The sequence below is a fragment of the Microchirus variegatus genome (assembly GCF_963457635.1).
Source record: "Microchirus variegatus genome assembly, chromosome: 23".
Lineage (NCBI taxonomy): Eukaryota > Metazoa > Chordata > Actinopteri > Pleuronectiformes > Soleidae > Microchirus > Microchirus variegatus.
Genome location: NC_139824.1, coordinates 18,228,173 through 18,255,649, shown reverse-complemented (window position 1 = coordinate 18,255,649; position 27,477 = coordinate 18,228,173). Strand labels below are relative to the sequence as shown.

General features: G+C 40.7%; 1 protein-coding gene across 1 annotated transcript in view; it reads left to right on the top strand.

Moving 5' to 3' along the window:
* The window catches only part of mast1a (microtubule associated serine/threonine kinase 1a), a gene marked incomplete at both ends in the record, with an annotated part of 72,010 nt that overhangs the window by 11,132 nt on the left and 33,401 nt on the right, over positions 1-27,477 (top strand). Inside the window, 3 exons of the mRNA XM_083909665.1 lie at positions 23,554-23,646; positions 24,798-24,869; positions 25,091-25,163. Of these exons, the coding sequence (XP_083765791.1) occupies positions 23,554-23,646; positions 24,798-24,869; positions 25,091-25,163 (238 nt within the window). The remainder of the gene's footprint in view (positions 1-23,553; positions 23,647-24,797; positions 24,870-25,090; positions 25,164-27,477) is intronic.

Genomic DNA, 27,477 nt, shown 5'->3' with positions numbered 1-27,477 from the left:
CAAAGTGCATCAGAGCAAATGGATAATTTCCTGATTTTCAAAAATTCATGAAAAATATTCCTTAAGAGGTTTTCAAATATTTTCAACAGATCCTTGTTCAGGGCGATGCCGACTATTATGATAGTGAATTTCAAGTAATTCCGAAAAACTTTTTGTTTTCGAGAAGAAAGTCAGCTCACTGTCAAAGTGCATCAGGGAAAATGATCATTTCCTGAATTTTCAAAAATTCCTGAAAAATATTCCTTAAGAGGTTTTCAAATATTTTCAACAGATCCCTTTTCAGGGCGATGCTGACTATTATGATGGTGAATTTCAAGTAATTCCGAGAAACTTTTTGTTTTTGAGAAGAAAGTCAGCTCACTGTCAAAGTGCATCAGGGCAAATGGATAATTTCCTGATTTTCAAAAATTTATGAAAAATATTCCTTATGGGATTTTCAAATATTTTCAACGGATCCTTGTTCAGGGCGATGCCGACTATTATGATAGTGAATTTCAAGTCAATCCGAGATACTTTTTGTTTTTGAGAAGAAAGTCAGCTCACTGTCAAAGTGCATCAGAGCAAATGATCATTCCCTGAATTTTCAAAAATTCATGAAAAATATTCCTTAAGAGATTTTCAAATATTTTCAACGCATCCTTGTTCAGGGCGATGCCGACTATTATGATAGTGAATTTCAAGTAATTCCGAAAAACTTTTTGTTTTCGAGAAGAAAGTCAGCTCACTGTCAAAGTGCATCAGGGAAAATGATCATTTCCTGAATTTTCAAAAATTCCTGAAAAATATTCCTTAAGAGGTTTTCAAATATTTTCAACAGATCCCTTTTCAGGGCGATGCCGACTATTATGATGGTGAATTTCAAGTAATTCCGGGAAACTTTTTGTTTTTGAGAAGAAAGTCAGCTCACTGTCAAAGTGCATCAGGACAAATGATCATTCCCTGAATTTTCAAAAATTCATGAAAAATATTCCTTAAGAGATTTTCAAATATTTTCAACGGATACTTGTTCAGGGCGATGCCGACTAGTATGATGGTAAATTTCAAGTAATTCTGAGATACTTTTTGTTTTTGAGAAGAAAGTCAGCTCACTATCAAAGTACATCAGGGAAAATGGATCATTTCCTGAATTTTCAATTTCAAAAAATCATTTAAAAAACACCTTAATCCTGTAGAAATTCTGCCATAAATTCACAGAAATGATTTACAGTGTATATAAAGCTTTGCTGGTGCACAGAGAGCGTTGTTGACAGAGTTATTGTAAATAGGAAGCATGGCTTTAGTAAGAAGTATTTTCTTTATTTGTGTGTGTGTTGTGTGTGTGTGTGTGTGTGTAGCTGTGCAGCTGCTCTGTATTCTGCATGCATCACACTGTGGACAGAGCTCCTGTCTGGCACAAACAGTCTGAAGCATATACACATATACACATACATACCTGGCGTATTTGATGTGCGACGTGTTATTACAATTTACTGCCGACTTGATTTGTGTGTGTGTGTGTGTGTGTGACCTCTGACCCCGTGTGGCTGGCTGGCAGATGTCACAGCATGATATAAAGGAGACGCTGGAGGCTCACGGCCAAGTCACCAACAGCCCAGCTCCGCCTTTGCTGTTAGAGTTTGTCGTCATGTGGGCGGAGCCAGAGTCCTAATAAAACAAAAATGACACTGAGAGGTTAAATATTCTTCTGTGAGCCTTCTATATGATATCATGCTCCTCGTCCCTGTCTGTCTGTGCCCCCCCCCCCCCCCCAGTGATATCACCACCCTCATCCCCCCCCCCCCATCCTCTCGCCCATGTATATTTTATCCGTCCAGACTCTCACATTAGAGACAGCATCCATTATTGAGTCACTCCCCTCAGCACCGCTGTGCAACTGTCAGCCCATGTCAGCTTTAACATTTAGTGGGGTTTGTTTTAAAGGGAAGGAGGAACACACACACACACACACACATTCTTGTACTTGCTGCATACTGAGGACCAGCATTTCCACTTTATAAATCAACACAATTACAAATATCTACTTCATGAACGACATCTACAAAGAACTACTGGTTCGAGTACCATAAAATGTCTGCAGGTGGAGCCCCAGAGCAGAAAGGGCTGGAATTTTTTTTTTAATTTTTATTTTTTTTGGTCCAAAATGTGACAAAAACGTCATACTATACTATGTCGACCAAAATTTAAAAAAAATTTTTTTACCAAAAAATGTTGGTCCAAAATTTGGCAAAACCATCATACTATACTATGTCGTTCAAAATTTGAGAAAAAAAATGTTTGGTCTAAAATTTGAAAAAAAATTGATTCTATACTATATCGACCAAAATTTTTAAAAACATTTGACCCAAAATTTTTGACCCAAAATTTTTGGTCCAAAATTTGACGAAAAACTCATACTATACTATATCGTCCAAAATTTGAAAAAAAAAAAATTGACCCAAAATTTGACAAAAACGTCATACTATACTATGTCGTCCAAAATTAGAATTTTGATTTTTTTTTACAAATTGAGTAAAGCATGTTATAGCAACCTAAGGAAGTGATTTCAATGAAAACAAAGTGAGGACCGGCCAGTGTTGGTTAAAAAACCTCACTGGTCCTCAGTATGCTGCAAGTACAAGAACACACACACACACACACACACACACACACACACACACACACACACACACACACACACACACACACACACACACACACACACACACACACACACACTTGTGCATTACAGAACAGCTTCTTTGATATCCAGACGATGCCAGAGTGCAAAAAGTAGTTGGTTTGATTCCCGTGTAAATCCATCCCCCGAATACTTTCTTCCATGTTTGTGGCACTCAGATTTACATTTACACACATCAATAATACATGTACATTAACATTTTTAAAGGCTCAGTAAAAGCACGGCTTCCTTTTCAGCGTCTGCTCCTGCGTCCGCTATATTTATTTAAGGAAATGAGCCGTCATTTTTGCCGTAGTCGCTTCATGACTTTAGTTTGACTTTGGGCAGAACGGACACAGTCGAGGTCAAGGTGATCAGAAAACGTTTTTTTTTAAATTGTAGGCTAAAGCGCGATGAATGGATTATTAATCGATTACTAAATTAATCGCCAACTATTTTGATCATCGATAATGGGTTTGAAGCTTTTTTTCATGATCAAAACAGATTTCTGATTGTTTCAGCTTCTTAAAGGTGAAGTAAGTAGTTTATAGTGCCATCTAGAGGAGAGGCTGAAATTTACAACAAAGAACTGCTCCTCCGCTCACCCCCTCCCTTCCCTGAGCGCTACGGTGTCCTCAGCCGGTCAAATGTCGTCCTCGTCGTCTTTCTCCGTGTCAGCAGATGAGGTTCGTGAGGTGAGGGAGAGGGCGGAGCTACCGCGGCCGTAGCAGACGAAGCGGAGAGAGAGGAGGCGGGACTTCCTGCTACATTTAAAGAGACGCTTGATTTGTTCTCTCGCGTTTGTCCTTACAGGCTCCGGTAGAAACATGGCGTCTCTCTGCTAACAGTGGCTATGCAACCGCGGCCCGCGACCGTGTTATTTTACATGACTTTTTGAAACACTACGAAAATGAAACAAAAACTAGACAATGCAGGAGCACATAATATGTATAAAAAAGTGGATTTTGGGTCATATAAACCCATAAATACTACACAGTGTCCATTTAAATGTGAATATTTTCTTAGTCTTTGCTCCACATAAACAAAGAAATCATTAAAAACTGAATCATTTTGGTTTGTGGACAAAAACAAAGACGTTAGAGAACATCGTCATTTCCAGCTTTGACAAACACTGATCAACGTTTTTTAACATTTTATGAACCAAACGATTCATCGATTAATCAAGAAAATAATCGACAGATAAATCGATTACGAAAACAATGGTTAGTTGCAGCTCTACACAGAATACCTCATGGTTTGCTAATTTCTCTCTCTCTCATCATTCACTTTCATCTTCATCATCTCAACCTCTGATTGGCTTCCACCCTGTTTCTCTCTCTTTTTTTTGCATCCTTGCTTCTCTCATTCATTCTGTTTACACTTGCTTTCACCCCCACCCTCTCTCTCTCCATCCCTGTGCCCCCCCCCCCCCCACACTGTCACTCTGCACTTCCTGCCTTGGCCGATACCCTTGAGAACAGCCCCACAATCCTCTCCCTCTCTCTCTCAGCAGCCTGTTTCCCTCTCTCTCTCCATCTCTTTCCTCTTCCCTCTCTCTCTCTCTGACAGCTGACATTTTATGCACACACTCGTACGTTTCCCCTCTTGCGTACACACACACGCACACACACGCACACACACAGTGTGTTTAACTGTCCAGAAGAGGCTCCGCACGCCGGCGTCGAGTATAATCGCTGCCTCTCGACTGCCTCTCCTCACGTGTGTGTGTGTGTGTGTGTGTGTGTGTGTGTGTTTGTGTGAAGACTCAGCTGCTCTCATGTTCACTTGGCAGCGCAGCGTTTGCAGCTAGCAACCATGTTTCGACGCACCAAAAGGTAAACGGCAACAATCTGTGTCTGCCTGTGTGTGTGCAGTGTTTGTGTCCAGTGTTGCTGCCCAGCTGTTGTTCGTGTGTGTGTGTGTGTGTGTGTGTGTGTGTGTGTGTGTGTGTGTGTGTGTGTGTGTGTGTGTGTGTGTGTTGATTCACCAAAGGAGGGTTGTGTGTTTTTCCGTGTATTTTTCCCTCTCCCTGCCAGATATCACGTCGTCTCACAGTCGTCTCCTCGTCTACATTTAGCTCCAACAATATGGTGTGTGTGTGTGTGTGTGTGTGTGTGTGTGTGTGTGTGTGTGTGTGTGTGTGTGTGTGTGTGTGTGTGTGTGTGTGTGTGTGTGTGTGTGTGTGTGTGTGTGTGTACCTGATGTCTTTTTACGTGCATATGTCTGTGTGTCTCAAGGCGTCGAGTATGAATGTATGAATTTATGACTGTAGGCTTTTTAAAGTAGCCTCTATCAAGGTCAATCGTTTGTTTGTGTGTGTGCGTCAGGGTGTGTGTGTGTGTGTGTGCGCGTGCATGTGTGTCTGTGTGTGTGTGTTCTACTAAACCATACTGCTGCCACAGCCTGTATTTATTTATATTTCCATTAAGCTGCGTTATGCACACGTTGTGCACAAGGATTTGGTCTTGAGATGATGATGATGACTTGTGAGCTACACACACACACACACACACACACACACTGGTTGCTTGGCTGCAGGCCTGTGTATCAGACGTGTCGTTACGATCACATTATTGTCAATGATGTTGTTGCACAGAGGCAAAAGTGTGGCGGCAGCAGTGAAGTGCTCTGTGTTTGGCACCAGACCATGTGATCATTTTCTGCCTTCCTGTCGTCAACTTTTTATTCTTTGTTACCTCCTCCTCTCCTCTCCACTCCTCTCTCCTCTCTCCTCTCTCCTCTCTCCTCTCCTCTCTCCTCTCTCCTCTCTCCTCTCTCCTCTCCTCTCCTCTCCTCCTCTCTCCTCTCTCCTCTCCTCTCTCTTCATCTGGTCTAATCTCAGTGGGATTAGCAGAGTCTCCACCGTTGCTCCCACTGTGCAGGGAATGAAAAGCGAGATATTCTCGTAAACACACAGGAATAAAAACCTTCCTTGTGTTCTTCGTGTGTTTGTGAGAGAGTTTGCTTAATATGACGACTGTTTCCTCGAAACCAGTGTTAGTTACTACTAGTTAGATCAATAATCCATAATACTGTAGGGATAGCATGATACCATTGTTTTGTGTGTACCAATATCACAAAATCAAATATCCTGGGGGCCAGTGAGCGTCAAATCGGGTCAAAAAGTGGGGAAAAAATGTACAAGCTGTGATTAAAACACAATATTCCATCATGATAAGTTATTCATGATGCTATTTCTCAGAATTTCAAAGTAAAAGTGCTTGTTTTGATATGGAATGACGTATACTTCACAATAAAAGCATGTTTATGATGCAAAAACAGAGACATTTATTTAAAGTGATGTAAACAATACTGTAATTAATACACCAAACAAGCTCATTTCTATATATGTAATTGTTAAGGTGATAATTATGACCGAATGTCTTGTTATTACCGTTATAAAAACATATATTATCTTATACTCTGTCTATCTTTAATCCATAATCCAAATATCTGCAGTTAACGTTTGTATTCAACAGTTAAAGCTAAAATCTCATAATGGAGAAGCTTTAACCAGCACATTATTATTATTATTATTATTATTATTATTATTATTATTATTATTATTATTATTATTGTAATCAGGAGAGAATGGCTGTGTTACAGCTGGAGTAGAATAATGTGTCTTTAGCACCTGGACACGTCCACACGCCGGTGCTGATGAGTATTCTGTGACCTGGTGACGACGATGAAGGATGATGATGAAGAACGACGGATCAGATGTGACTCGGTCTTGACGGTGGTCATGACAACACAGTGTGAGAGAACTGAGGCACAAGCAGACGTTCTGGTAAATGACAGCTCATTTAACAGAGATTGTGCATAAAATATATAAACGTTTGACTTAATTATGACAGAGCAGTGACGGAGGAGGACGAGGAGTCACATGCACACGCATCGCTTTCCGTCATGTGATGGAAAACGGTCCTGACGCCTCGTGACTGTCGGACGTTAGCAGAGCGCTGTTTGTCGTCGTCGTCGTCGTCTACCTAGCAACGGTTGCTAATGTTGTTTAAGTGATGGAGATCCACCGTGTTTGCCATTGTCGGGCACACTAGAGCACGTGTACAGTGTTTATTTGAACACGTCGGCGAACACCTGGTTGGTGTTATTTTGCAGCTTTTGATTGACTGACGAAGCGAAGCTTAAGGCACACGTCCCACACGAGAGGATAATTGTGATAATTGGGTGTCTTCCAGTTTGAGGCTGATTTGAACAGATTATCTGGATTCCATCTTCTCAGCCGTGACTTCATCCACAGGTTTTGTTGTTGTTTCTCAGCACAAAACGTCGCGTACACACAACATCTACACAGACAGTCCACCTCCATGTGTGTGTTTGTATTCTGAAGTCACGTTAAAGGGAAAGTTTGGAATTTTGGTCATAAGACCAAGAGACTTTTTCAAGAAATGTAATTCAGTTCTTCTATTTGCCGAGTTCACTGATGCTATGGCTAGCGCAAGTCAATGATACAAGTTAGCATGGCATTAAAAACACTCATTACGACTCCACAGTGCAGCCGAGGCAAATCGATTGTAACGGCAGACTATCGATGTACATATCTGTGTTGATAGAATGTTTGAAATAAAACCAACCTTGCAATTTGAAGGATTTATGTCTCAGCAGCAGCAGCAGCGCGTCATACTTCCGGCAGTAGTATGACGCGCTGCTGAGAATAGTGCTGAGAAAGTAGTCCCTCAAAAATTCTTGCGATGCGACGTTAGTTTTGTTTCAAATATTATTCTTTCAACACAGATATACAGTTTACAGTTTTGTTGTTTTGTTTTTGATAGGTCTGTCAAGTTATTGTTTACAGTTTTGTTTTTTTGTTTTTAACTGGTCTGTTGTGTTTATTGTTACAGTTCAGTTTCTTGTTTTTAACTGGTCTGTTAAGTTATTGTTTACAGTTTTGTTCCTTGTTTTTAACTGGTCTGTTTAGTTATTGTTTACAGTTGTTGTCTTGTTTGTCTTGTTTTCCTAGATTTGTCTTATTTTTACCTTAACCTAATACGCACCTTATTTACATTCACTCTTATCTTATTTCTTTCCATGTACAGTTTTTATAATATTGTGTAATTGTTTATCTGTATACGGAGCTGCTGAAACCCTGTTCTCTCCCCACTGTGGGATAAATAAAGCTTTCTTATCTTATCTTATCTTATCTTACATCGATAGTCTGCCGTTACAATTGATTTGCCTCAGGTGCACTGTGGAGTCGGTATGAGTGTTTTTAATGTCATGCTAACTTGTACCATTGACTTGCGCTAGCGAACTCGGCAACTAGAAGAACTGAATGAAATTTCTTGAAAACGTCTCCATCACACCGGCCGAGTTGGAAAATATGTCTTATGTTCAAAATTCAGAACTAGCACTTTAATCACGCGGGTTTCAGTGAAATCCCAAAATCCCTGGAATCTCCTTCCTGAAAGTGTGTGCTCCTGCATCTAATCTGTGCTTTCTCAGGATTAAAACGTTGACAACAACGATCACCTCCAGCGGCCACAAACACTGACTGATAGATCTTATGTTCTCGCTGTTCTCTCTCTTTTTGCCACCTCCTGTCGCTTGCTTGTTTATTTTTTTAAATCATACATGTGTGTGTTTCCTTTGGCCGGCGATGGTAATTAAGAGCGTTTATTCTCTGTGCCCATTCCTGAACAGACTGAGCTCGTTGGAAATGAGTCGTGTTAAAGAAAATCAGCCAAAACTAAGGAAGAGGAAAGAGGTGATATGAAAAGGCGTATTTGACTTCTTCTTCTTTCCCTCATACTTTGTTCTTTTGGCTTCTTTTTGTTGTTGAGATAATGACAGAGAAACAGCAGGAGTACAAATAAGATCTTCAGTGGTTTCCTTCATAGAACACGAGAGTGCATGTTTATTTTCACTCGCTCACACAAGCACATGCAATACTAACCCACTCATACGCAGATCATTAAAGCCACGCAGTATAAACGCTCCCACGCAGAGCAGAGGACGCCGCGTTAGCGTTGACTGATTAGACGTGGAGGTGGTGGACGGGTGGTTTCTCACTCTCGCACGAGCAATTTCATTCTACACACATGTTGATTCAGCTGTAATGTTATTTAAAAACCATCTCGCGATGAGACGGCAGTTTTTGAGCAAACGGACGACTCCTCCGCTCACTCGTGACGTAAAAATGGCGTCTTTGCTTAAATTCTATTCTACTTTTATACAAACACGCTGATGGGCAGTATATTCAGTTTCTGCCATTAAATCATGGGTTCTCAAAGTTTTGACACCTGAGGGGCCAATTTAGGAACCCAACATTGGACTCAGGGCCGCCTTAAGAAAAGAAAAAACAAAAAGAAATCACATTTGTAATCATTTTAATGACCAGATTTCAGTTCCACAGTTTAGTGTTAACTAATATAAGCGTTAATATAATGTAATTTAAAGGTGCCATATGTAAGAATGTGGCCAAAAACAGTTACTACATTAAACTTCAAAATACCGAGGTCTTTAAGGTTTGGTTTTCTGGCGTAACTGGCAACCCGTGGTTGCTCGGCAGCTGAGACTCTACTGACTGCAATGATCGGTAGACGGCGGTAGGTGGCGCCACATGACGCTAAAAGATGATTTGCAGTCTGCAAAATATATTTTTTAATGCAAATATTATTTTTTTTAACATTATTCCTGAATCTCTGTGACATATTAGGAGGATTTTATGATTTATTACACAATGCACCTTTAAGTAATGTAAGCGTTAATATAATGTAATTTAAGCATTAATACAATAACGCTTTATAATTTACTAGGTAATTATCCAGTATTTTGGCCATTGTTCTTACCTTCTAATTACAGGTTAATACCAAGTAACACATTTCTGTTACCATATATTTACTGGGTAAATAGCTAGTAATTGGGGGCTGTAGCTACCTGCTTATTACCAGCTTATAACACAATAATACACTAAAATTCACCATATAGAAACCAGGTAAATACCCAGTATTTTTGTTTACACTTATTGGTCTGTATCCAGTAATGTCCAATAAACATTTAACAAGCTTAGTCGCTCCTGGATTAAAACTATCAACTGTAATTCATTGCGGGGCCGCCAGAAATGTTTCTGCGGGCCGCCATTGGCCCCCGGGCCGCACTTTGAGAACCAATGCATTAAAGCCTCCTGAATGTTACAGCACACATTATCGAGATGATGATGATGGACCTGAGCGCTCATTAGTTAACGCTGCAATTATCTGTGGCTTCTTCTAGATATTGCAAAAAAAAAAAAAAAGGTTATTTCTTCCTTATTTGTTCTTTACAAGGTCAATGTTTCCTCTTCGTAGATTCAGTGACAGTGTACTTTTTGTGCAGCAGTGTTTTTATTTGTTCTTTTTAAACGAGGAGCTGCAGAGCGAACAATAGCGCGACGACTGCTCCTCTCCTGTTGTCGGTGGCGTGACGCCACCATCTGTTCATGGCTGCTGCTGCACGAGCCGACCAGCTTTCACCAAAGCACACGCAGAGTCTTTGTGCTTTTGTCTTTGATTTAACGCTGACATGATCGAACAACCATCTTCCTCTAAACAGCTGTGACTTTGGACGACAACACGGCTGCGTGAGAATGTACTGAGATCTTTACAGTCGTCTTTCCTGTGCTCCATGACACCTACGGCTAAAAAAAACAAAACTGTTTGATAGTTTATTTAAAGATTAGATTTTAATGTTGATATCACTTTCTGATGCGACACCAAAACATTATGGAATTACAGCCACCAGGGAAAATCTCTATTTCCTGCTCGTTCAGGTTAGATGGGACGTGTCTCGTTTAAATGTCTTTTCTTCACAGAATAAAATAGTTTCTGTGTTTTAAACCAAATTCCCAACTAAATTAAATCTGCCCTCACCATTGAGTCTTCACTTGACTTGACTAAACAAGGTATCTTCCATTTATCTTAACAATTCTGATAATCATATAGCATTTAAAGGCGCCATATGTAAGAATGTGGCCAAAAACAGTTACTACATTCAAATTCAAAACACAGGTCTTTTAGGTTTTCGTTTTCTTACGTAACTGGCAACCTGTGGTTGCTCGGCAGCTGAGACTCTACTGACTGCAATGATTGGTAGACGGCGGTAGGTGGCGCCACATGACGCCAAAACATGATTTCAAAACATTGTTGTTGGTGAGTTCAGTTTGTTATATGAACATTATTCCTGAGTCTCTGTGACATATTAGGAGGATTTTATCATTTATTACATAATGCACCTTTAAATGGAAAACATTATAACTGTAGATTATAATAGAAGAACAGAGATTTGAGCAGAAAGTCTCTGTGTATTCTGATATCAACATAATCTGTGCCAAGATAACTCTGGAGCAGCACAATTACAGTGTTATTGAGTTGGATCTCATGCAAAAATCCCATTATTATCGTTATTACAACTCTGCTTTTGTTTGAGCAAAGATTAGAATCTCGTATAATAATGCTTGTTATGTCAAAGTTAAGGACAATAATGCAACAAGGTGAAATATCTTCAAGAAATCCAGTTAGCGGGTGATTCTCTCACATTTCACTGACAGTTGAAGCTCGTTTAAAATCATTAGGATCATAATTTAACGTCTCGCAGCGCCACATCAGGCCGTTTATTAAGTTAACCTCGCTAATGCCGTCTCCATTTTTTTTACGCTCCTCTAAAAGATCGTGGTGGAAACGCGGCGGCGCTTTCTCTCGCCGAGTCCTTTGCGCGTTATCCATAATGGGATGAAGTCGTTTTTTTAATGTCTCTTTAACGTGCAGCGAGACTCTCCACTCATGCAAATGAGAAGGCTCTTTTAATTTCGCCGAGGATAAGGTCACGGCTGGAAGAGCTGAAACGGCAGCAGCAGCAGAAGACGAATGTGAGCAGGAGAAAGCGATGCAGACGCACAGAGCTGATAGTGACACAGAGATACAGAGGCTTTAGCTGCTGTAATATCCTGCTGCATCACTTAGCCCGAGGATCCACTTTCACACATTCAGAGGACGTCTGACAACACCTCTGACTGCAGAGCTGTGATGTGACTGAAATAGACCAATGCATGGGCGGCTTTTCATTGTGCGTCTTTGGATGTCAAGTTCTCAAATGAAAGAACGATCACGGTCTCCTCTGAAATGAATTCAAAGTAAAAAAAAAAAAAAAAAAGTCTATGTCTGTGAAAGCAGAGCCACAGGTTATTAGCTTAAAGGGACACTGTGTAGTATTTATGGGTTTATATAACCCAAAATCCACTTTTGTATACATATTATGTGCTCCTGCATTGTCTAGTCGCTGTATAATATAATATTTTTTGTTTCATTTTCGTAGTGTTTCAAAAAGTCATGTAAAATAACACGGTCGCGCGCCGCGGTTGCATAGCCACTGTTAGCAGAGAGACGCCATGTTTCTACCGGAGCCTGTAAGGACAAACGCGAGAGAACAAATCAAGCGTCTCTTTACTTGTAGCTGAAGTCCCGCCTCCTCTCTCTCCGATTCGTCTGCTACGGCCGCGGTAGCTCCGCCCTCTCCCTCGCCTCACGAACCTCATCTGCTGACACGGAGAAAGACGACGAGGACGACATTTGACCGGCTGAGGACACCGTAGCGCTCAGGGAAGGGAGGGGGTGAGCAGAGGAGCAGTTCTTTGTTGTAAATTGCAGCCTCTCCTCTAGATGGCACTATAAACTACTTACTTCACCTTTAAATTCTCCTAAAATCTCATAAAAGGTCTCAAATACAATAAAAAATCAAGTCACCTCCTCCACTGTCCTGAGCTTGATGAATGTGGACGGTCCACAGAGTTTGACGTCCACAGAGACCTCGGTCCTGACGAAGGCCCACAGAAGCTTTCACAGACAGACAGACAGACAGACAGACAGAGAGGTCAGCTGACAGGAAGTGAGTCCGGTGTAACTGTCAGGAAGGTCGTGTCCTGCTGTGAGTCAGCGTTTAGAGCAGAAGATGACACGGCAGATAAACACACACACACACACACAGAGTTAATAATCTACTTAGTGGAGCAGAGTCACAGGATTACAGTGGCATGCAAATGGATCATCAGTTCAATCTAACATCACACACACACACATTCTTGTACTTGCTAATAAAGTGAGGACCAGCATTTCCAATTTGTAAATCAACACAATTACAAATATCTTCACTGGACTCATGAAATGTTTGAGAGTGACAATACACTGTAAATAGAGTCTAAAATAGACGGTAAATACACGGTAAATAAACTGTAAAATACACTGTAAATAAACTGTGGGGGAAAAAAAACTGTAAATACACTGTAAAATGCACAGGTGGAGCCCCAGAGCAAAAAAGTGTGTGAAACACCAGGGCTGTAAAATGGGTTTTTGCACCAAATTCAGGAGCTCTGTTAAAAACAGAGTATAGCATGTTTACAACCTAATGAAAACAAAGTGAGGACCGACCAAAATGTCCTCACTTTTTGAAAATGACCTCACTTTGTTGGTTAAAAACCCTCACTGGTCCTCAGTATGCCTCAAGTACAAGAACACACACACACACACGCGTTATTGATATTCAAAGGTGTCCATGTTGGCTCTTGATCCAGAACGGCCTCATTACTTTAATTAGATTTTTGGGAAACATGGAGTGATTCTGTTTGAACAGCTCATTGTTCACACTGCTTTTGTTTTGTATATTTTTTTTAAATTATGTTTACTGGTGTCCAGCTGTTGTTAAGAGTGTGTTCAGGTGTCTAAATATAAAACTATAAAACTAAACCAGCCAGAGGACATTTTGCATGTGGACAGAGAAACATGATGAAGTTAGAAAATTAATAAACACTAAACAGAGTCTGCTTTGACATATATATATATATATATATATATATATATATATACATATATATATATATATGTATATTTATATATATACCACATAAGGAAAGTAGTAGGTCACTTTCAATTGCCCATTGGGATCAACACAACTTTAATTTTTTTATTTATTTATGTTTTTTACCTGATGTTTTTGAGTTGTTCATGTGCTGTTCAACATCATTGTTTTGCACTGTTCTGGGTTCTACTCACCACCCTGAGTAACACCTGACGAACTATAATAAAAGGGATGAAGTCCTCTGGTTTGCTAAATACCAGGATGTAGAACAGATGTAGTGTTTGCAAACTCTGTTTGAATTGAGGTCTATGGAGAAACTGATTCTATTTCTCCACTAAACATTTTCCTGAGTATATTTACTCCCTCATTTCAGATTCTCTTGAATAACACATGGTGTCTATCTTGTAAGTTATATTCCCATATGAAGGGAAAAATAGATGTTAAAGCATAAAACACCAAATTCTTGCAGATTACGTCATCGTTTCCAGTTGCAGAAACTGGGGTCAAAGGCAAATTTTGAGACTTAATTTTTGTTTTTGGACGGCGACATGAATTTTGATATGCAGTCTGTGAGTGTGAGTGACATCATCACTGAGTATCTAGGCTCAGTATCTCAGTGACTTCAGTCTCATCCTGTAATCCCACACTGACTCGATGATGTCATGATCAGGGCCCTGTGGGGTCTGTGGACCATACCATCTGTCACATGCTTCTTTCACTAGTCCAGGATGCACAGACCAAACACTGACGTTTATATATTATTTACATTCACCAAACACCACCATAGGTCCTTCTTCTTCTTATTATTATTAGTAGTTTGTTTTATTACCTCCGCCAAGAAGGTTATGTTTTGTTTGTTTGTTTGTTTGTTAGTTAGTAACATAACTCAAAAAGTCAGAGACAGATTTGGATGAAATTTTCAGGAAATGTCCACAACAGGACCAGGAACAAGTGATTAAATTTTGGCTGTGATCCGTTTACGCTATCACTGGTTACAACACTCGCGGCGGCAGGGTGTATTTTGTAGGCTCTGCGCTGCCTTGGTGGAGGTCTGTGCTCTCCGAGTGCTTTTCTAGTGTATTATTGAACTATATGACCCACAGCTTTATATGTGTCTTAACTCACTTTAAGCGGAGTCAGTGTTTTATCATTTTTGCTGCAGTGACGTTGTTGTGTTTTGCTTAACGAGGACATAACTAAAGCCCCAAATCACACACATTTATACTTTAGGAACAACACATTCTGATTATATATGTGCTCGTTTTTATTCATTAACACATATTATTAATATAAACAGACACTTTGTGCAGTCGTCTCCTCCTAATTTAACCGCTAAGAGGTCGTAGTTTTAATGACCTGCATTTAAACGTCGCTGTTTTTCATTACTTTGTGTTGCTAACATGTATTTGTGACAGTTTGGGGGCAGCGTTAGTGTTAGGAGACCAGTGTGTGTTTATGTGTGTTTTTATATATATATATATATGTGTGTGTGTGTGTGTGTGTGTGTGAGGGAGACTAATGGTCCAGTGTCAGCTGAAGTCCTACAGGAGGATAATTGCTCGTCAAAGCTTCTGCACGAGTCATTACCGCAGATTTAGCCTCTGACCGTTCTGCAGCACGCAGACCATAATGTTGCAGCCAGTGAGAGTTCTGGGTTCCATTATTGTGAGCAGTGAGACATGGGAAGTGTGTGTGTGTGTGTGTGTGTGTGTGTGTGTGTGTGTGTGTGTGTGTGTGTGTGTGTGTGTGTGTGTGTGTGTGTGAGACAGTCATTTCAGTCATAAATCGTGGTCAAACACAAAGACGTCGTCAGTTTACTGCCCATCGCTGACTGCACCTCCTCTGTTTTCAGACAGATTCAGTGATCTCTACGGTGGCCCTGAGGTGCAAAACACAAACGCAAAACACAACACAAATCAAAAACACAAACGCAAATCACACAACACAAACACAAAAGCAGAAAACACGAAAACATTAACTCACAACGCAAACACAAAAGCAGAAAACACAAAAACATTAACACACAACGCAAACACAAAAGCAGAAAACACAAAAACATTAACTCACAACGCAAACACAAAAGCAGAAAACACGACAACATTAACACACAACGCAAACACAAAAGCAGAAAACACGACAACATTAACTCACAACGCAAACACAAAAGCAGAAAACACGACAACATTAACACACAACGCAAACACAAAAGCAGAAAACACAAAAACATTAACTCACAACGCAAACACAAAAACAGAAAACACAAAAACATTAACTCACAACGCAAACACAAAAGCAGAAAACACAAAAACATTAACTCACAACGCAAACACAAAAGCAGAAAACACAAAAATATTAACTCACAACGCAAACACAAATCACACAACGCAAACACAAAAGCAGAAAAAACTAAAATATTAACTCACAACGCAAACACAAAAGCAGAAAACACAAAAACATTAACTCACAACGCAAACACAAATCACACAACGCAAACACAAAAGCAGAAAATCGAATCCCGCCCCAAGCAGAAAACACAAACACCAAAGCATTTAACACAACAACATTATCTCACAACGGAACGCAAATCATAAAACGCAAACAAAAAAGCAGACAACACAACGGAAATGCATGTCAAACCGGAAACGCAACTCAAAAAACAACAACGTCCGTGTACGGACTGTGCAATGAGCGACGACACTGGTCGATCGCGGGAAACAACGGTTTTCGTTGTTGTTTTTTGAGTTGCGTTTCCAGTTTGAGTTCATGTTTTTGTGATTTGCGTTTGTGTTTTGCACCTCAGGGCCACTGTAGATATCTCAGTTCTTTTTCTTTCACACATGAGTTGAATGTCGAAGCGTTGAAGGCTAAACGTTCACTCAGATTAAGACGTCTTGTTTTAAAATGACTCAGACCTTGTTTGAGCTAATGAGATTAATCAAGAACAAATCACCTCTCTCAAGAATGAACCGATCGAGACGAATACAAATGAAGAATTATGGGCAGAGGGAGGAAAACGTGTCGCTGCGTTTCCATAGCAACACGTTTGGAGTCGCACACTGTAACACAGCTCACACTGAGACGCAGACAACGTGTGTTTCACCAATAAAAGGTGAATGGATTAGAGGGATTACAGCGGTGGTGGTGGAGCGAGTCGTCTTTCAAATTGGAAGGTTGTGCGTTTGATTCCCGGCTCCACTGGTCTAAGAAAGATGGTAAATGGTATGCTCCAAATACTTGGCATTTATGTTTGTTCATGTTTCAATGCCAGTGTCATAATCCACTGTGTAAATCATTGGTTCTCAAAGTGCGGCCCGGGGGCCAATGGCGGCCCGCAGAAACATTTCTGGCGGCCCCCCCAATGAATTACAGTTGATAGTTTTAATCCAGGAGCGACTAAGCTTGTTAAATGTTTATTGGACATTACTGGATACAGACCAATAAGTGTAAACAAAAATACTGGGTATTTACCTGGTTTCTATATGGTGAATTTTAGTGTATTATTGTGTTATAAGCTGGTAATAAGCAGGTAGCTACAGCCCCCAATTACTAGCTATTTACCCAGTAAATATATGGTAACAGAAATGTGTTACTTGGTATTAACTTGTAATTAGAAGGTAAGAACAATGGCCAAAATACTGGGTAATTACCCAGTAAATTATAAAGCGTTATTATATTAATGCTTAAATTACATTATATTAACGCTTATATTACTTAACGCTAAACTGTGGAACTGAAATCTGGTCATTAAAGTTATTCCAAATGGGATTTCTTTCTGTTTGGTGGTCCTCAGTCCAATGTTGGGTTCCTAAATTGGCCCTCAGGTATCAACACTTTGAGAACCCCTGGTGTAAATCCATCATATAGGCTCAATCTACTGTGTGAGCCTCAGTCGATGGACACCAAAAGCTGCTGTGGTTTCCTTTATGTTTGTTTGTTTGTTTGTTTTTTAGGGTGGAGACATTTAGCGTTAGGGTATTGGTCCAAATCATCGTGTCACAAATGAGAAAAATCCATAACCCACTCATTGAAACACTTGGAAATGAACAAATTTCAGCCGTAGCGTGTTATTGGAGATGTTTCCAACACACCTGACTGATTTCATCAACTTACCATCATTAGTTTTTAAGATATTATCATAGATTCAGGATTAGACTGAGCTCTATGACCCTAATTTTTACCCTTTAGGAATTGCACTAAACTTTCAAATTGGCTGTGCAGAATCCCTGTGTTTCTACGATGTAAGTTATACCAAATATTGTTCTTTAACCCCGGGGGGAAAAGGTGACTATATCACATAAATGGGAACATTAACTCAGCACAGACTGTAAAAATGTAAATAAAAAGCAGCAGTTTGTTTTAACAGAGTCATGTTTCAGTGGGAGTTTATTTCCTCTTAATGGGAGCAGAACAGTTGGAGCGAAGCCAGGTGGTTCAGCATCAGCATCAGCATCAGCTTCAGCATCAGCGCTAATGTGTCGCTAACAGCTTAGTCGTTTAAGAGATGTAAAATAAAATGACTCTTTTGGACTTGGATGTTGTTGTTGGGATATACTGTTCTCAGGATGTAAACATTTAAAAGAAGGATCTATTTGACTAATTTAAAGAAGAATATTTCAGCATATTTTAGTTTGCGATTCACTCGCTTCATTTTATTTCTACACTCTTAGAAATAAAAGTGCTAATAAAAGTAGAACCATATAAGGTTCTTCGGCTTGTCCTCATATAAAAAGGTTCTACCTGGAAGCCTTTTGGAGGGTTCCACCAAGAACCCCTTTTAAAACCCTTTATTCAGGAAAGGGGTTTTAACCCCCTATGGTACGCACCAAGAAAAAAGCAAAATAATGTTTTATTATTTTATTTTACTTACTTATGATAACAATAACGTGAAATTAGACCCTACAGTATTTCAGATACAGGCCTCTACCAAACGGTTGAGATGTCTGTTCATAATAAACCTTGTTTGCATAATTAATTAAATACAACATTCAGAACAAGTCACATTAATTTAGTGTTAGTGAGTTCAGCTTCATGCATTTTTCAATGAGATATTGTGACTTAAAGTGTGCTCGACCAAATGGTTGAGTAGAACCTTAAAGGGTTCTCTGGATCAAATTGGTTCTTAATGGAACTATTAGTATCACCAAGAACCCTTGAAAAACCCTTTCTTCGGGAAAGGTAAATGGTTCCAGGTAGAACCTCAGCTCTTGCAGAAGAACCCTTTTGGAACCCTTATTTCTAAGAGTGTAGGTACAGAAAGAAGCTGTCAAAGGTAACAGATGGCGAACGATTCGGACATCATCGTTAACGTAAAGCTTTACCATGACCAATTAACAACTTTAACTAAACCACAATTTTATATCTTAACCTCATTAGGATCAGGTTTTGGTCTCCATGACGACGACTGGTCCTGACAAGGTCAGTGTTTCTGACAGAGAAGGTTCATAGAGAGGCATCAGATACACACACTTAACCAGATTGTGGACGGGTGAATCCAGGACGTAACTCTCTCTCTCTCTCTCTCTCTCACCTCTGATCTCTTGTATTTTTAAAGCTTGTTAGTCTTAAGCACTTCCTCATATAAGGCTCTTCTCCTCTAACCTTCACTGGAGTATGACAGGACATGACAGCAGAACATGGACGACGCCTTCTTCTCACATATCTGTCTGTTCGGTTAGAGACGAGAGCGAGGTGAAGAAAACCATTATTCTACAGTCGTGCTTTTCCACACATTTAAACCTGATCGCTGCTTATTCCATCCTGACCATATTTGGATAAAGGTAATGATAAGATGCTGTTAGTTACTACTGAATGGTTTTTGCATCATAAATACATTTATATTGCAAACTGTTTATTGCAAAATGAATGCATATGTCAACTATCATCATAAAATACTATTATTTCAATGTCTTTTACTCAAAAAGTTGGACTTTTTTTCACTTGACTGTTCCCCGACTGACCAAAGTAGACACTCAGTTCCCCAAGATCATTTGAGTTTGAGAACTATTGATACCAGAAAGGATGTAAACCCTCTTTCCCCATCTCTCGCCACAATTTTGTACACTCTTAGAAATAAGGGTTCCAAGGGTTCCAATAAGTGTTCTTCTAGTTCTTCTACAAGGGCTGAGGTTCTACCTGGAACCATTTGCTTCTGAAAAACCCTTTTCCCGAAGAAGAAAGGGTTTTTCAAGGGTTCTTGGTAACACTAATGGTTCCAGTAAGAACCATTTTGATCCAGACAACCCTTTTAAAACCCCTTTCCCTGAATAAAAGGCTTTAAAAGGGTTCCAGCCAAAAATCTGTTCAGACTTCTGTAGAAACATCTTCCATAAAGCAAGTCTCATTCTAAGGAAACGAAGAAGGAAATAAACTATTTTTATTTCAAAGCAATTACACATTTATACAAAAATCCTTAATAGGAAAGGAAAGGAAATCAAGGGTTAATGATGGAGTCCAGACTAAAGAGACCACACTTACATTTAACTTTTTTTTACTTTACCATTCCTTTCTACAAGATGCTGTTTTGATATATTCATTTAAGAGATTCGATTGCTTTGGCCTGGTGTGTTTTTATTCTGTTATTGACGACAGTATTTTAGTTCTGGACGTAGAGAGGAGGAATGAGTTTTCCTCACTTCACACACACTTCGACTATGTTTATTATTCAAAAGACCTCATTCATGAAGAAGGAGAAATCAGAATGAAAAGGTGCAGGAGAAACAGGTGACTGATTTTAAAAAGTCATCAAGAGATAAGAAGTAGATTCACTGAAAGAGAATAATATGCATTTGAGGAAGATTTTACTCAAAAGAGGTAGATTAAACGTGAGATGTGAGTCGCTGCCATTTGTGCTGATGTTCTGTAGCTGTGATCTGTGATGAATCATAAATCAAAAGCTTAGAAACGTGTTGTGGACGCTCGACGCGCTCCAGTGATTCAGCGTTTGATTGCGAACGAGCCGAGACGTGAAAAAAACCGTGGATTTGATAGAACAGGGATCTAAAGAGGGCTTTGAATATTAGGAGGCGACTTCAAGAGCATCCATGGGTTTAAGGGAGAAGGATGAAGAGGATGCGAAAATCTATTAGAGGAATATATTTCACTTTGCTCCTCCCCCCCTCCTCCTCATGAAAGAGAAAGATGGCGTTCAGACACTTCCAGCCCTCTGTCCACAGCTAATGCATTTCCCTTAAATATTTCAAAAGGCTCCTCGTCTGTTCTGCGAGGGTTTGAGCTCATGCTTTTTCCCTCAGCTGGTGTCACTGCTAACATCGTCTGCGAGTGTTAGAAACAAAGATTCACAGAGATGAGGGAGAATGTGTGAGATAGATGATGGAGTGAGAAGTGTGTTGTGTAAAGCTGGGTTGGTTTTTATTTTTTAAAAAGTGTTTTTTCCTGAATTATATCGATCTTTGTTTGAAAGATACGCCATTTCCTGTTTGCTGCTGTACTCGACTGTCATCTCAAAACAACGCAGCATCGCTGTTGTCTTGCGCTCGCCCTCTGCTGGACGACTGAGTAACTACTTCAAACTGTTTTAGGCAGCTCTACACTAGAACTGAAACGATTATTAATCCATTACTAAATTAATCGCCAACTATTTTGATAATCGATAATCGGTTTGAGGCTTTTTTCATGATTAAAACCAGATTTCTGATTGTTTTAGCTTCTTAAATGTGAATATTTTCTTGGTTTCTTTGCTCCACATAAACAAAGAAATCATTAAAACTGAATCATTTTGGTTTGTGGACAAAAACAAAGACGTTCAAGAACATCATCATTTCCAGGACTTTTTATGGACCAAATGATTAATCGAGAAAATAATAGACTGATTGATCGATTACGAAAAATAATCGTTGGTTGCAGCTCTATTCTACACTCTTAGAAATAAGGCTTCCAAAAGGGTTCTTCTACAAGGGCTGAGGTTCTACCTGGAACCATTTACTTCTGAAAAACCCTTTTCCTGAAGAAAGGGTTTTTCAAGGGTTCCTTGGTAACACTAATGGTTCCAGTAAGAACCATTTTGATCCAGAGAACCCTTTAAAACTCTCCTGAATAAATGGTTTTAAAAGGTTTCTTGGTAATTAAGGGTTCAAGGTAAAAGGTTCTACCTGGAGCCAAAAAGGGTTCTCCTATGAGGGCAAGCCGAAGAACCTTATATTGTTCTACTTAGCACTTTTATTTCTAAGAGCGTCGGCTGGATATTTTAACCTCAAACTGGTTTTTTTTGTCTGTTAAAGTTTTAATTATCACCTTCTATTGTGCTGTAGAGTTGCACTCATATTTAAAAAAAAAATGCATTAATATAACACGAGTTCCAAATGCTGTATAATTATCAACATTAGTGCGATTAAAAAACCCCTTGAATTGTGAATTGGAATCAAACTGATGCAGAGAATCAGCAGCGATATCCAGCCCTGCTGTTATATGACCGTTCATAACCGTTCATACAGTATGTTTATGTGTGTGCAGGCTGTGATTTAATGCACTGCCTGTTCACACATGTAGAACAGCCACAGTGTGCTGGCTGATGCAACTTGGGGGCAAACTTGTGTTGTTTGTCAGATGTTAAAATGGGCCCTGACAAGCCCTGCAATAAATCACACACACACACAGAGACACACATTCCTATACTTGCTGCATACTGAGGACCGGGTGAAAGTGCTGGCAAAGTGAGGACCAGCATTTCCACTTTATAAATCGACCCAATTACAAATATCTACTTCATGAATGACATCTATAAAGAACTACTGGGTGCAGTACCTTTAAATGTCCGCAGGTGGAGCCCCAAGGCAAAAAGTGTGTGAAACACCAGGGCTGGAAAACAGGTTTTTGTACCAAATTGAGGAGCATGTTTACAACCTCAGGAAGTGATTTCCATGAAAACAAAGTGAGGACCGGGCAAAATGTCCTCACTTGGTAAAAATGACCTCACTTTGTTGGTTAAAAACCCTCACTGGTCCTCAGTATGCCGCAAGTACAAGAACACACACACACACAGAGACACACATTCTTATACTTGCTGCATACTGAGGGCCGGGTAAAAGTGCTGGCAAAGATAGAATGACATCGATAAAGAACTACCGGGTGCAGTACCAGAAAAATGTCTGCAGGTGGAGCCCCAGAGCAAAAAGTGTGTGAAACACCAGGGCTAGAAAACGGGTTTTTGTACCAAATTGAGGACTTGTGTTAAAAACATATTAGTATAGCATGTTTTCAACCTAAGGAAGTGATTTCAATGAAAACAAAGTGAGGACCGGCCAAAATGTCCTCACTTCGTAAAAATGACCTCACTTTGTTGGTTAAAAACCCTCACTGGTCCTCAATATGCCGCAAATCCAAGAACACACACACACACACACACACACACATTCAAGCATGTGAGGTAAAGGGAGAAAGCGAGAAAGAGCGAGCCATGACGACAGACCTGTGAACAGCAAAAGCCATTCCACTAATGAAAATAACACCTGAAAAAATCACTTCCCACTATCCAGGCTGTTATGTAAGACAATTCCCCTTGTGCATTGTGTGTGTGTGTGTGTGTGTGTGTGTGTGTGTGTGTGTGCAGAGGCAACACTTCACAGTCCCTGCTCCTGTGAGTGAAGTGTTTATGGTTCAATCATTTTGTCTCTTCATTATGGTCTGTACCTTCCCTCCCTCGCTCCCTCTGTTTCCTCATCGCTCCTCAGCCGTTACGTTTCACAGCAGCATCCATCGCGGCGCTGGACGTAGAGGAAATTAAAAAAAAATCTTTGTTGCTTTGTCCCTCTCTCTCTCCCCTGTGAGTGGGAGGCTATCAATAAAATCTTTCCAGTGCACACACACACACACACACACACACACACACACACACACACACACACACACACACACACACACAGAGCCAACACAAATGTGGTATATTCATTAACCCGGGGGTCACCAGCTATTATCCGTGCGCTACGGACGACGGAGAGTCTTCAACGTAATAAAGACAAATATTGACGTGCTCTTTGTTTGCCTGTGTGTGTGTGTGTGTGTGTGTGTGTGTGTGTGTGTGTGTGTGTGTGTTTCAGTTGCAGAACGAGTAACCGGAAAAGCCTCATCCTGACCAGCACGTCACCCACCCTGCCGCGGCCGCACTCTCCGCTGCCTGGACACATAGGTCAGTACGTCCGTATGTAACGTGTGTACGCGAAAAAAAACAAAAACTACATATTATAATTTTAAAAAATCAATTTCTTTGTCTATTAAAATAAGGACGTCTAGACTCAACTTTCCACCTAAACTTCACATCCTGCAGGATAATTCTGTCGGAAATCATTTGGCCCCCGATACCTGCAGTAGACAAAACGGGTGTGAAAGCACGGCCTGGAGAGGCAGACCCCTGCAACAGATAAAGGGACGTGGGAGGGGTGTTCCTTAAGTTCCTTAGGTATAAAAGTCAACTTTCCACCTAAATATAACAATCATGCAGGATAATTCTGTCGGGAATCATTCGGCCCCCGATACCTGCAATAGACAAAACGGGTGTGAAAGCACGGCCTTGAGAGGCAGACCCCTGCAACAGATAAAGGGATGTGAGAGGGGTTTTCCTTAAGTATAAAAGTCAACTTTCCACCTAAATACAAAATCCTGCAGGATAATTCTGTCGGGAATCGGCCGCCCCCCGATACCTGCGATAGACAAAACGGGTGTGAAAGCACGGCCTGGAGGGGCAGACCCCTGCAACAGATAAAGGGATGTGAGAGGGGTGTTCCTTAGGTATAAAAGTCAACTTTCCACCTAAATACAACATCCTGCAGGATAATTCTGTCGGGAATTGGCCGGCCCCCGATACCTGCAGTAGACAAAACGGGTGTGAAAGCACGGCCTGGAGAGGCAGACCCCTGTAACAGATAAAGGGATGTGAGATGGGTTTTCCTTAAGTATAAAAGTCAACTTTTCACCTAAATACAACATCCTGCAGGATAATTCTGTCGGGAGTCGGCCGCCCCCCGATACCTGCAGTAGACAAAAGGTTGTGAAAGCACAGCCTGGAGGGGCAGACCCCCGCAACAGATAAAGGGATGTGAGAGGGGTGTAAGAGTTTAGCTCTTGCTATTCTACTACTCGTGTGTTGACTGACCTTTTATTTGCAAAGAATATAAAACCTTTCCACAACAATATGCACAAAGCAATAATGAATCATTCGTGTGCGAAGGGCGGAAAGTATCGCTTTCAAACTCCATGAAATAGGAAATGTATTGACATAAATAACTTAAACTGAAAGAATCCATCTTGTATGTTTTCTGTTGTCTCCGTGTATGTAAACAGGAAGTAGCCCTCTGGACAGCCCACGCAACTTCTCACCCAGTGGACCCGCCCACTTTTCCTTCGCCTCTTCTCGAAGGTTGGCGTCCGTCCTTCGCTCACACAAAGTCACACATATGCAACTGTGCAGGAACGACGCTAGATTAGATTATTTTTACATAACACGGACACTGTCGCAGTGAAGCTAACCCTCCATCATCCTTCCACACACACACACATGCAGACATATTTTATTGGATAAACTGAGAGAATAAGAAGGTGGTGAACCGGCTCTAACATCTCTTCCACTGTTGCCCTCAGGCCTGATGGACGTCGATGGTCCTTGGCCTCTCTGCCTTCCTCAGGATATGGCACCAATACGCCCAGTTCAACGGTGAGGTTCAAACATTTTTAATCATTTTTATACAAAGGCAGCGACTGCTGAGTTTGATTCTGACACCTGGGCCAGTACTGTACTGATGTCTCTGCTGTTCTTCACGAAGAACTGTAGATACGTCTTTTTATAGCGATGTCATTTCGCGTGATTGTGTCTTGCAGTGGCAGCTTGTGTGTGTTTTTGTTAAAGATGAGACTTTATTTGACGTTTCATTTTTGGAACTGTGACACCATGACATTAACATAACTGTTGACTTTAGCCATGAATGTTAGACTTAGACTTGACTTCATTGATCCCTTGTGATGACAGTAAACTCTTAGACACAAAATATACAAATATAGATTGACCTAAATAAGAATAAAATAAGATAAACATACTGGATGAAGTAATTATTGCACAGTTATTGAACGGATTATTACTATTTCCTCTTCCCCTTCAAGTGAGGAGATTTAGAGCTCGATGGCCTGATGGACAAAGGAGTTCTTGAGTTTATTATTTATACACCTGAGAATTAGCAATCTTTCACTGAACAAGGTTCGTCGTAAACTTGATTTTATACAACTTTGAACAGCTTTGTTGTTGTTACTAGTGTTCTTTTCAGTGCATTTGTGACGTCACAAATGCACTTTAGCATGAAAGAGGTTTATACTCAGGTTGTACAGCACTGTTAACGTGGAGCTGTAGGATGGAGGCTTCAGTTCTACTTCCAATTCTTTGAGAGTAAAAAATCATCATCAACGTCTTACTTTTAGCTTCAGAAGAGCTGTTACCAACAGTGAAGCCGCGACTCCAGCCTTCATTTGTGGGATAGTGTTACTGCAGCAGACGCTGCACCTTATCCTCTAACAGATGAAGGGTAAAGCTGACAAAGTGTGTCCTTGCAACAAAAGCCTTGTGGCTATCAAGCTACACACACACACACACACACACACACACACACACGCACACACACACACACACACACACACACACACCACAGTTCAGCTAGCAGCAGTGTCCTGAAGCAGGTCTCTGTTTGTCCGTCTGCTTATGATGGTTTCTTTGCGAATATTCTTCCTTGTACGATCTTTTCTTCCCAGAATGATCTGCTTTTCCCTTCTTTCTTCATTTAGCTGATTCAGCTGTGGCGAAAGGAAAAGAAGTTAATTTAGCTGCTGAAATTGTTAAACGTAGCGCACAAAACTGCACGTTTTGATTGTTCTTCCGTCGCTAATTTGATGCTTCTGGGTTTTCTGTATCACTTCCTTGAAAGAACGCATCTCACTCGTATGCTAATTCAACTTCTCGCTCCTTCTACTTTTGTTTTGTTTCGGTCTTTAGCGATTTTTCACGCCACAGTAGCATCTAAATGCCACGACACACACACACACACACACACGCTGCAGGCCTCGGATCACGACGTAAAAGCGCGAAGAAGAACATGCATCACATGTAAATTCGGACCTAAAAATAACCGTAAGCGTTGCTAAGATATGATCGAGCGCATTAACCTGCTGATGACGACGATCCTGAAAAAGGTGTCGCGGGGATAATTGACATGAAATAACATCAGTGTAAGCGGTAAAAACACAGCGTTCCAGTAAATATTTTCTCCATCCATCACTTTACCCTGAGAGCAGCAGAGATGGGAGATAAAGAGCAGCAGCAGCAGCAGAGACAGATAAAGGCCAGTGTAGGTGGAAGTGAAATGTGTTTTGAAGCGAGTGCACAGACAACAACAACAACAACAACAACAACAACAGCGTTACCAGACTGTGGGTCTGGGTGAAAGATGTTTGTTTGCAGCGTGAGACGCCGCTCAGAGGGGAACGAACGCCGGCTGCAGACGGACATTTGGTAAACGCTCCATTTGAGAAATGGACCTTAATGTGAACGAAGTTGTTGACTCACAATCCGCTGCACTGACACAGTCGCGCTCACACAGAAAACATGGCGTTCATTGACAGAGATTCATCAATCTCTTTTTCTTCAGCAGTGACTGATGTTGAAGGCGGATCCTCACGTTGTCCTCGTCCCTTCTCCACCTCCATCCCTTTCTCACACGGGTCATTACACGCTCGATTAGGTGTTTTTTACTGGAGCTGAATTTATGCAGAGAAGCTGCAGGAGGTGTAAACAGCAGTGAGTTGTGGAGGTGAGACAGGAGGTGAGACGGGAGGTGAGACAGGAGGTGACAGATGCTGAGATGTTTGCAGACGAAGACGTTCTCCAACAACTGCTCTGGGAGAATCCCAGAGTCATAAACAACGGCTGTCGCTGTCAGGAAGAGGAGGAAAACACTCTCGATTCATGGGACACTGGGGAGGAAACT